Here is an 11325-nt window from a genome sequence, read left to right on the forward strand (position 1 = left end):
TAGCAAATACCTTCACAACTGTTATTATTCATCTCATTTCGATAAATTAGAATTAGAAATATTCATTTAGTATTATTACAACATGAAAGTATATCATTTTCAAGTATGTAAAGTAGTCTATCTTGATCATAAATTGATGTTTGTTGGTAGCCCTTTATAAATTTGACAAGTGTTTGGTAACAGCGCGAATTGCTTCCAATTTAATTTTCGAATTTTGCGAATTTGTTGTACGTGATTTCCTAAGTTTTTACGTAAGACGAGTGGTTTGAGGTTAATACAAACGGTTGCCTACTAAATGAACAAAGTGGTAACACTAGAAACAAAAAATTCAAATTATGAAAACTCTTCAAAACTTGTACATAACTTAACCAATTAACCCAAGTTATTACCTTTACAATACTCTTATAGTTCTGCCACGTATTCACGTAAACATTAATAACCAACTAATAACGTTTCAATCTAAATTTTAAATTAAGAATCTATGGTTGCCTACACTTCTTTCTAAAGTTATTCCAAAAATAACGCTTTATTTATAGCAAATACCTTCACAACTGTTATTATTCATCTCATTTCGATAAATCAGAATTAGAAATATTCATGTAGTATTATTATAACATGAAATTATATCATTTTCAAGTATGTAAAGTAGTCTATCTTGACCATAAATTGATGTTTTTTGGTAGCCCTTTATAAATTTGACAAGTGTTTGGTAACAGCGCGAATTGCATCCAATTTAATTTTCGAATTTTGCGAATTTGTTGTACGTGATTTCCTAAGTTTTTACGTAAGACGAGTGGTTTGAGGTTATTACAAACGGTTGCCTACTAAATGAAGAAAGTGGTAACAATGGTAAAACAAAACATTCAAATCATGAAAACTTGTACATAACTTAACCAATTAACCCAAATTAATACCTTTACAATACTCTTATAGTTCTGCCACTATTCACGTAAACATTAATAACCAACTAATAACGTTTCAATCAAAATTTTAAATTAAGAATCTATGGTTGCCTACACTCCTTTCTAAAGTTATTCCAAAAATAACGTTGTTATTTTTAGCAAATACCTTCACAATTGTTATTATTCATCTCATTTCGATAAATTAGAATTAAAAATATTCATTAAGTATTAATATAACATGAAAGTATATCATTTTCAAGTATGTAAAGTAGTTTATATTGACCATAAATTTTTGTTTGTTGGTAGCCCTTTATAAATTTGACAAGTGTTTGGTAACAGCGCGAATTGCTTCCAATTTAATTTTCGAATTTTGCGAATTTGTTGTACGTGATTTCCTAAGTTTTTACGTAAGACGAGTGGTTTGAGGTTATTACAAACGGTTGCCTACTAAATGAAGAAAGTGGTAACAATGGTAAAACAAAACATTCAAATCATGAAAACTTGTACATAACTTAACCAATTAACCCAAATTAATATAATACAATACTCTTATAGTTCTGCCACGTATTCACGTAAACATTAATAACCAACTAATAACGTTTCAATCAAAATTTTAAATTAAGAATCTATGGTTGCCTACACTTCTTTATAAAGTTATTCCAAAAATAACGTTGTTATTTTTAGCAAATACCTTCACAACTGTTATTATTCATCTCATTTTGATAAATTATAATTAGAAATATTCATGTAGTATTATTATAACATGAAATTATATCATTTGCAAGTATGTAAAGTAGCCTATATTGAGCATAAATTTTTGTTTGTTGGTAGCCCTTTATAAATTTGACAAGTGTTTGGTAACAGCGCGAATTGCGTCCAATTTAATTTTCGAATTTTGCGAATTTGTTGTACGTGATTTCCTAAGTTTTTACGTAAGACGAGTGGTTTGAGGTTATTACAAACGGTTGCCTACTAAATGAACAAAGTGGTAACACTAGAAACAAAAAATTCAAATTACGAAAACTCCTCAAAACTTGTACATAACTTAACCAATTAACCCAAATTAATACAATACAATACTCTTATAATTCTGCCAAGTATTCACGTAAACATTAATACAACTAATAACGTTTTAATCAAAATTGTAGATTAAGAATCTATGGTTGGCTACACTTCTTTCTAAAGTTATTCCAAAAATAACGTTGTTATTTTTAGCAAATACCTTCACAACTGTTATTATTCATCTCATTTCAATAAATTATAATTAGAAATATTCATGAAATTATATCATTTTCAAGTAAGTAAAGTAGTCTATATTCACCATACATTTTTGTTTGTTGGTAGCCCTTTATAAATTTGACAAATGTTTGGTAACAGCGCGATTTAATTTTCGAATTTTGCGAATTTTTTGTACGTAATTTCGCAAGTTCTTACATAAGATGAGTGAATTGGAATCAGTTGCTTCAACATCATCAATAATTGTTGGAGATCAAGAACAATGTGAAATAAATTTCTAAATTATAGGTAGGTTAACTTTTATTTATTTGTCTTAAGATATATTTAATTCATTTGTTTTTCCTTCCTCGTGCTTCTTCGATTTAGGAAATGACGAACGGATAAGAAAGTCTCTAAGAATTCAAATTTGCGTAAGTGTGGTTGCATAACTTGCCGTAAAAACCGTATTCGCTTCCAAGTTTAACTTTAGTTGTACAGTTGAAGATTAGTAATTGTTTACTGTAATCATCTTATTTGCGAGTGAAAGTCTCTTTTAAATCCATGTTTCAATTTTGAAGTAAATTAGAGTAAAGTATGTTGTCTAAGCTTCATCTAGAGGTAGTGTAAAAAAACGCTAAGTATTAGTAGTTGTTAGGCGGTGATTGTCGAATAGTTTCGAGGAACTGGAGCTGAATCAACATCATCAGCTGTGTGTGTTTTTTGTTCTCTATTCCAATATAGATGTGTGCGAGTTAAAGCAGCAGGATTTACTGTGTCATGTGTCAGTGTGCTAACTGTGAATGGATTAGATCGAAATGAATCAGTGCACTTAACAACACACAACCAGTTGACACTCAATCAGAGCGCTCATCTCGCTCATCTCCATTCCGATAATATCCATCCTCCTCCAGTCGTCGTCCCAATTAAACGAGAGAACATCTGGAATAGAGCAAAGAGGGCTGTTTTTTAAAAGGTGAGCAATAGATGGAATACTTGATTAAATCTCGCATCCCAATAAAGAACAGATTGTCAAGGTTCTATGGTAATAAGGTAAAAGTGTTTGGAAGGATGCAAAAGTTCTTTATCTTTTGCGCAAATTACAACAAAAAAAGTAGTCTTAATTGCTTTGAAAGTTATCCTTTTTTTTTCTTCATTTAGTATTTGTTTGGTGTGTGTGTTTGTAGAGAGAGTGTGTAGGTAAAATATGCGTGGGACAACGTTATCTGGTTTTATTGTTCTGATTATCTTATCGCAGGTGTTTTATTTATATTAGGTGATAATCGAGGATGGACGGACGCAATTACTCAAACAGCAGAAATTGCTTTTTTTTTTGTTCTTCTGTTATTATTTCTGCGATGCAATTTCAGCGAAAACCGCAACTACGAACTTGATGAGAAAGAAAGAACACACAAAAAAAAGTTGGAAATTGAACGTACGCTCGTGCTGTTTATATTGCATAATTTATCGCGCGACTTTTGCCGCTCTTATTTTACATAACAACAAGGTCTGCTTAGATACGTTTTCGATTTGCGTTTGTTTGTTGTTGTTGTTGTTGTTGATAATAATGTTGATTGTTGTCATGGTATTTTTGCAGAGAAGTGACGATGTCGTCGACGCTATGGAAAGTGCTGACGAGGAGGAAGTTCCTGGACCAGGCCAGGGTGGAGCAGTCGAGCCTCGCCAGAGTTTTGAACACGTTCGATCTGACCGCCCTGGGTGTCGGCAGCACCCTCGGCGTGGGCATGTACGTTCTGGTTGGAAAGGTCGCCAAGGAGACGGCAGGACCTGCGGTGATACTCTCGTTCCTGATCGCAGCAATCGCCTCAGCGTTTGCAGGTAAAACAAAATGTAAAAATTTTCAATACAAGATATTGTAATTGCATTTTTGTTTTTGTTTAGGTGTCTGCTACGCCGAATTCGGTGCCAGAACGCCGAGGGCTGGAAGCGCCTACATCTACAGTTACGTGTGCGTCGGCGAGTTCGTGGCGTTCGTCATCGGCTGGAACCTGATCCTGGAATACATAATCGGTTCCGCAATTGTTTTCCCCCTACTTATTGCCATGGTAACTAACTGACTGATTGTTTCAGGTTCGGCGAGCGTTGCCAGGGGGATGAGTCTGTACATAGATTCTCTCGTCAACAACACGATCAAGGACGCTTTCACGGAAATCGCCCCGATAAACGTCAGTTTCCTCTCGCCGTACTTCGATTTCCTCGCCTTCTCGATCGCGCTGATACTCTCAAGCAAGTATTCTCAAGTTTTTGTTCTCGGCGAAGCGGCACACTCTTAACGCAAATTTATTACTTCGACTTCAGTCGGTCTCGCCTTCGGCATGAAGGAGAGCAGCAAAGCGAACAACTGCTTCACCGTTCTGAACGTTCTCGTCGTTCTGTTCGTGATCATCGCCGGATCTTTTAAAGGTAACATATTTTTATTTATCCGATTATCTCTTCTCTTTAATTTCAATTTTTAGCTGATCCCAAGAACTGGAGTCTCCCGCCAAACAACTCGACGGATCCCGAGGACGCCGGTGGATTCTTTCCTTTCGGTGTGAGCGGAATGATCAAGGGTGCCGCGACCTGTTTCTATGGTTTCGTGGGCTTCGATTGCATTGCCACCACCGGGGAGGAAGTGAAAAATCCCCAGAAAGCCATACCCTTCGCCATCATCACCTCTCTGGCAATCGTCTTCATCGCGTACTTTGCTACATCGACGGTCATCACCCTAATGGTTCCCTATTACCTTCAGGTATACTTTTTCTTTCAATTTAGTAACATTTAACACCCTTCCATTGGTAATTAACATTGTTTATTGATCGGTGTTTGTTTGTTTTCTGTGTGTAGGATGTAAACTCTCCTATTCCGTGCGCGTTCGCCGAGTTCGGATGGGATGCGGCGAAATGGATTGTGACGATCGGTGGAATCTTTGCGCTTTTGGCCAGGTAAGAGGATTAGTTCTTTGAATTCCATTGGAATTTTACACCTGTAAATTGATTTTAATTCGTTTGAATTGATTTCAGTTTGTTTGGTGCCATGTTTCCGTTGCCAAGGATAATTTACGCCATGGCATCGGATGGCTTGATCTTTAAATTTCTGGGCAAAGTCAGCGAGAGATTCTCCACACCGGTGACAGGGACTCTCCTCGCCGGTCTCTTAACAGGTAAGTCGATTTATTTGTTTTTTTTTGGTAGCATTACTTTAAGGCATGTTTCCTTTTTCGTCTTTTCCATCTTTCTTTTGCTGGAAGAGATAATAGATAGAGAAAGTATGAATAATGATAGGATTTTCGATTGCCACTCACCCCCTAAGCATGATCACCATTAATTCGTTTGGCTTCCTCTCCCTACTGTAGGAACCATGGCTGCTTTATTTGAACAGGGACAGCTTGTAGACATGATGTCGATCGGGACACTGCTAGCGTACACTATCGTCGCAGCCTGTGTGCTGCTCCTCCGGTAAGAACACACGGGCTAAATATTATATACCTGCACGCATTTCACGTTACTTGCAATTCCTGTATACTAAATCTCTTACTTAGATATTCTGTAGACGAGGCCAATTATACGCTGGTTCGAGCTGACTCGGACTCCTCCGTGACTTCGTAAGTAGATTTTTAGTTAACTTTATCCAAGCATGTTAACAACTATTCTTATAATTTAGTTCTCAGCTGCGTATAGTTGATTAATTATGATTATTTCTGTTTTAGATACACGGAGGATATTAGCGATCCCAATCTTCCAGTAACTTTCGCGAGTATCGCCAAGCAGATGTTCAATTGCACTGGGCGAAGGGATCAGCCGACCAAAGTCTCCGAGAAACTCGTCTCTATATTGGTCGTTTTCTTCTGTAAGTTCATATAGTTTAAAAATTTGTGCGATTACAACTTGCAACGTTTCAGGTGTATTGTGCGTGCTGCTGGGACTGTGCTTCATGTACTTGTTGGAAGAAATCTCGCACGGTGTGGCGTACGCTATAGTTCTTCCGGCTGTGATTGGTTGCTTGATGATCATCACGTTGATGATGATCGGGTCTCAACCGACGTCGAAGAGGACGTTAACTTTTAAGGTAAACAACTCAATTAGTATCCCGTTGAGGATGTTTAAAATGTGATTGATTGTAGGTGCCTCTGGTGCCGGTGATACCAGCTATTAGTATATTGGTGAACGTTTATTTGATGTTATCCTTGGACTCGAGCACTTGGATCCGGTTCGGCGTTTGGATGGGAATCGGTGAGTAAACTTTTTTTTTTTTTGACGGGCTCACCTTCTCCACCTCCCGATTAGAATAACCTTCTCTTTTCCCACTCTCTTCTTTAATTTATTATTTCTTCTTTCAAATTTTGTGAATAACTGCATGTGTTTTTGCATGATCCTCCTACACCCCCCGCAAATGCAACCTAGGCTTGCCTCTTTACCTCTATTCAGCACTCTCTTACGAAAAGGCCAATCCTAACACAAAGCCGCCGAAAGCTTACTATTTTAACTTTGCCTACGTGCATGAGGGTAGTAACTGCGATCTGAAGACTCACAATAATAACATCATCAACAACAACAACAATAACAACAACAACAATGACGGCGACGAAGAGGTGAAGAAGTCGAAGAAGAAAAGCAATGGGTTGGAGGGAGGAGGCTTGGCGAATGGAGGAGGGAACACGATCAATCAGGTGATGGCCAATCTGGATAAGATCCTCGAGGATCAGGAGGAGGCGTCCGGCTGGCGAGACGAGGCATCGCAGAAGAGCGTTGTAGCACTGGTCCACAGAGAAGATGAGGTTGAAATTCCCGCAGTCGAATTATCAGTTTCCTCCCGTATGGAGGAGGTGAATTTGGATCATAGCGGCGTGGCAGAAGTCGTGGACGAGTTGAGGCGGATCGTCCAGATGGAGGAGGAGAAGATGATTTCGGAGGCGGCCAATGATACGGTCATAGAGGTAATAGAAGATCCCTTCGATTCGGACGTCGATCAGCAGCTGGAGGTGGTCGAGTTCAAGAACGTGGGGATCGGAAGCGAAAGCAATACGCATGATATTACTGTTAATTATACGGACAACGAAAGAACGACGCCTCCACCGCCACCGCCGATGGCGGATTTCGAGAAATTCATCTTGAGTAGTGGTGATAATAGTATGGTGGAAGTTGTTGTTGGAGGAGCAGCAGCATCACCTCCGCCTCCTCCGCCGCCGATCACGGGGATGGCGAAATTCATGATACCCAGAGTGAATTCGAACGCGAGGAAGAAGCTGAAACCGGTCATTCCATCGCCCGATTACAAGAGCACATTGAGGAAGAAACCGTTCGACGACGTGGAGGACGTCGACGGAATCATAGAGTTCGGCAGCAAGCAGCACGACAAGATCAAGGAGAAGCTGATGGATATAATCAAGAACAAGGTGACCGGACTGCCTCCTCCGCAGAAGCTGACGAGGAGCGATTCGTCCGCGACGCAGCCGCCTCTCATTCCGAAGAAACCCATAATGGATAAACTCATCTCGGAAATACCGCGCGTGTCGAACGCCGGGGAACCGAAGACGATGGCCGTAAATGAAAGCAAAGATGATGACGGTGACAACGATAACGATGTGTCGAGAGAGGATTTCAAGAAGAAGCTGAACAATCTGTTCGGCACTGTTAACAGGACCGAAAGATCGAAGGTGACGGCTTCTTCTTCTGACAGCCTCAGGAACAAGACGTTTCCGAGTCACCGTCGCGATTCTGCCGATCACCAGGAGAACCACAGGCAGTTGATGAAGGGCGCCTTCAGCAGTATTATATCTCGAGCGGCGGAAAAGCCCGAAGACGACGACGACGATGACCGACCAATCACAACCACCACCAACCCACCAAATTAATATTATTACTAAACGAGAGTCGATTACGCTTCAACAACAACCTTTACAATGTTATTATTATTATTTTTGTTGGATGTTGTTATTATCTCATACTATTTTTTTTTTTATTTTTTTTTAAAAACTAATTTCTACTCAAATCCTAAAATGATATTAGTAAAATGTAAATTGTAATCGCAGAACGTTATTTCAGGTTTTTCCATATACGGACTGTACGGTCTTCCAAATAGTTATAGAGATTATGAGAGATTAGATTAATGTTAATTGAAAAATATCATAACGTGTGCCGTGTGTGTGTGTGTTGTCATAACAACGCCAAAAAACGAATTCTCTTCGCGCACACAAAAACACGCACTAGATTAATTTTTAAAACAATTTTAATGTCTATTTATATATATATATATATTCATCAGTGTATCTTCATCTTACATATATATATTTATATAGAAAGAGGAAGAGAGAGAGAGAATTATCTATTTTTTAAATAACGAATGTTGAATATATCAAAATATCTATTATTTATATTATATTATACATGAAATATCTATTGTGAACTAAATATGCCAAACAAAATAAATAAATTATATTTAAAAAAAAATAAACAAATTGTATCATTATAAACTATTTTAATACACGGACGTACGTTGGGTTGCCTAATCGGTATACGTGGCGCCATCTTTCGGCATTTATACGCAACTAATTTGGCGCATTTATTTATATTCGAAAACGCGCTCGCAATTTAATTATACTAATTATGAAATAATGAAAGGACAAGAATTGTTTTTTTTTCAGCAGAATTTATTGTGCAACAAAACAAATAATATCTCGGTCGCGAAGGAACGAACACAGAACGAAACGAAACAAAAAAAAAGTAAGAAATCCTAAACTAAACGAAAAACAACTATAATTTTTCCATTCACATATTATATCATCATTAAATATAATATACATACATACATACATATATTGCAACATTTTTGTTTGTTTGTTTGTTTTGAAAAATCCTGACTATACGACTAATAATAATAATAATAATATTTTCGTGATGCACCACATTCACATAAATAATAATAATAACATTGCGTATTAAATATATGATCAAGAGTAAAAGAAGAAATTGAAAAATAAAGTTTATGCTTTCTTTGATTAAATATAAATACGTATAAAACTTACTTCTCATTCTTTCTTTCATTATTATATATTTGTTTGTTTGTTTTTCTATTTATTTAAGGCCTGTAACTAAATATATTTCGACCAAACATCCGGACATAAACTGTAGTCGAACTGTTGAACAGCGGTTTCGGTTTCGAAGTGGCAGGTTTTTAGAGATTTTGGAATATTTTCCTCAGGCTTATTATTTATGGGAATATTCTTATATCATTAACAGCAAATGCAGAGACGACCTAAGAGATATCTGGAATAGATATTGAACAGAAAGAGTATTTAGCTTCCCATTCCTTTCTTCCTTATTTTGATTGATTGATTTGTTAATATCATCTTATAATCTTCGAGTGGTTCACATAATCACAAGCACACACGTTAAGCGAACGTAAGTAAGCCGAGGAGGAAACCGAAGTGAAATGATATGTACACGAAAAAACACTCGAGTATACTCGAACCGAAGCGAAAAGGTGGTGCGTATTTTGAAGAATACAAAAAAAATAAGCAAGCACATAGATGCAACGACAAACGAAGCAAATACACATGTTGTGCTGCTTTCTTCTTTTTACCATACGGACTAAACAATAATAATAGTAGTAGTAGTAGTGTGTGATCAATTTGCTGCAAAAACTTAAAAAAAACGAAACAAAATCAGATCTCCCCCCCCAACCCCGTCGCACGCGCACTTACGCACATATACATCAAGACATCATCAACCACGCAGGCCGCAAGAAGCTCGAAAGCGAATATTCTTACAGGATGACGCACTTCAGTTTCTTTTTCTTACTGGTGTCCTTTTTCTTGCCGTTGCTCGTCTTGTTCTCCTCCATCTTTCGCGCTCTGATCTCGCGCATCAGATCGAAGAATACCTACAAAGGAAGATTGATATATCGCAATCAAGACTGCTGCTGCATGTTATTGCATAGTTTCCATGACAACAATTACCTTGTCGACGTGTTCCCTGGTCTTGGCCGATGTCTCGACGTAGGTGACGCCCCACTGTTTAGCCCTGTCGCTGGCCTCCTGGAAGGAGACCTTCCTCTTATCCTCCAAATCGCACTTGTTGCCAACCAGCAGAAACGGGATGTTCTCGTCGTTCTTGACGCGCAAAATTTGCTCCCTACAAAAACGGAAAACAATTAACAAATAACAACGTTTTCGTATGCAACCAAATGAACTCTCACCGAAACTCTTGCGTGGCCTGGAAACTCTCGTCCTCGGTGATGGAGAAGATGCAGAGGAAACCCTCGCCGCTTCTGAAGTAGTTGTCGCGGATGGCGGCGTAGTCCTCCTGCCCCGCCGTGTCCAGGATATCAATCTGAACGTCTTCGCCGTCGAGCAGGATCTTCTTCCTGTACGAATCGGCCTTGGTGGGTTCGTAGTCCTCGACGAATTCGTCGTACATGAACTGAAGGGTGAGGGCGGACTTGCCGACACCGCCGCTCCCGACCATTATCACCTTGTGCAGGGCCGGCTGCACCGTTGGCTTCTTCGACATCCTTTCTGCTTTTTTGTTTGCTACAAAAACACAACACTTTTCACTCAACATCCACCACAGCAACAATGATTCACACTCACCTCTGTTTATTTGTTTTTCCTCCAATTGTTTAGTTTCGATCTCGGCGGCGGTGGCTATGACTTCCTGTGCGTTGCTGCTTCTGTTTCTGATCACCTTTTAATTACTCTTCCTCACTACAACCACTACTGCTTCTGCTGCTGCCTTCTAATCCCACCACCCACTTATGGAAAAACTGTTATTCATCAATTAGGCGTGTGCAGAAAAACACGAACAATGCTAGCAATTTGTCATTGTTGTTTTCGTCTAATGTCACTTGACCTGCCAACACCTATTAGAACAATTGCACAACAGATACCTGCATTACCGACAACACTCTACTGTCACGAAGATAGATGGCACCTGCATTCAATTTAAATTTTCATCACAATATCGGAAAACTAGCAAATCCATTAATCCCAACAGATTAGTCCAGCGTTTTTCAAACTGTGAGGCGCGAATATTAGTAGCAGTGAGCAATTTTCCATTCATATTGCTGTAATATGCGTTCAAAGTTGAAAAATTGAAATTAGAACGTTCGAAAAAGCAGTGTTTTCATATTTCATTGATTTACTCGAAAATTATAATACATAGAATGAATCCAAAAGATGCATATGAAAACTGAATGTTTGGGGAATCTAGAA

The 11325-nt window shown here is 38.4% G+C and overlaps 2 protein-coding genes across 2 annotated transcripts; one reads left to right on the plus strand and one right to left on the minus strand.

The window, feature by feature from the left end:
- The first annotated feature begins 2657 nt into the window (after positions 1–2657).
- LOC108563240 (high affinity cationic amino acid transporter 1-like) lies at positions 2658–8260 on the plus strand. The gene is made up of 14 exons (XM_017921859.1): positions 2658–3090; positions 3712–3953; positions 4017–4145; positions 4206–4361; positions 4434–4538; positions 4592–4866; positions 4962–5059; positions 5138–5277; positions 5470–5572; positions 5656–5718; positions 5824–5963; positions 6016–6182; positions 6238–6346; positions 6518–8260. The coding sequence occupies exons 2-14, from the start codon at positions 3722–3724 to the stop codon at positions 7966–7968; spliced, it is 3168 nt and encodes a 1055-aa protein (XP_017777348.1). The 5' UTR covers positions 2658–3090; positions 3712–3721; the 3' UTR covers positions 7969–8260.
- An 897-nt stretch (positions 8261–9157) lies between these two features.
- LOC108563229 (ras-related protein Ral-a) lies at positions 9158–10998 on the minus strand. Its single transcript, XM_017921843.1, has 4 exons — positions 10705–10998; positions 10311–10644; positions 10072–10246; positions 9158–9995 (listed from the first exon to the last, which is right to left on the minus strand). The coding sequence occupies exons 2-4, from the start codon at positions 10622–10624 to the stop codon at positions 9879–9881; spliced, it is 606 nt and encodes a 201-aa protein (XP_017777332.1). The 5' UTR covers positions 10625–10644; positions 10705–10998; the 3' UTR covers positions 9158–9878.
- Between the last annotated feature and the right edge of the window lie 327 nt (positions 10999–11325).

Source organism: Nicrophorus vespilloides, unplaced genomic scaffold, assembly GCF_001412225.1.
Source record: "Nicrophorus vespilloides isolate i.1.1-1 unplaced genomic scaffold, Nicve_v1.0, whole genome shotgun sequence".
NCBI lineage: Eukaryota > Metazoa > Arthropoda > Insecta > Coleoptera > Silphidae > Nicrophorus > Nicrophorus vespilloides.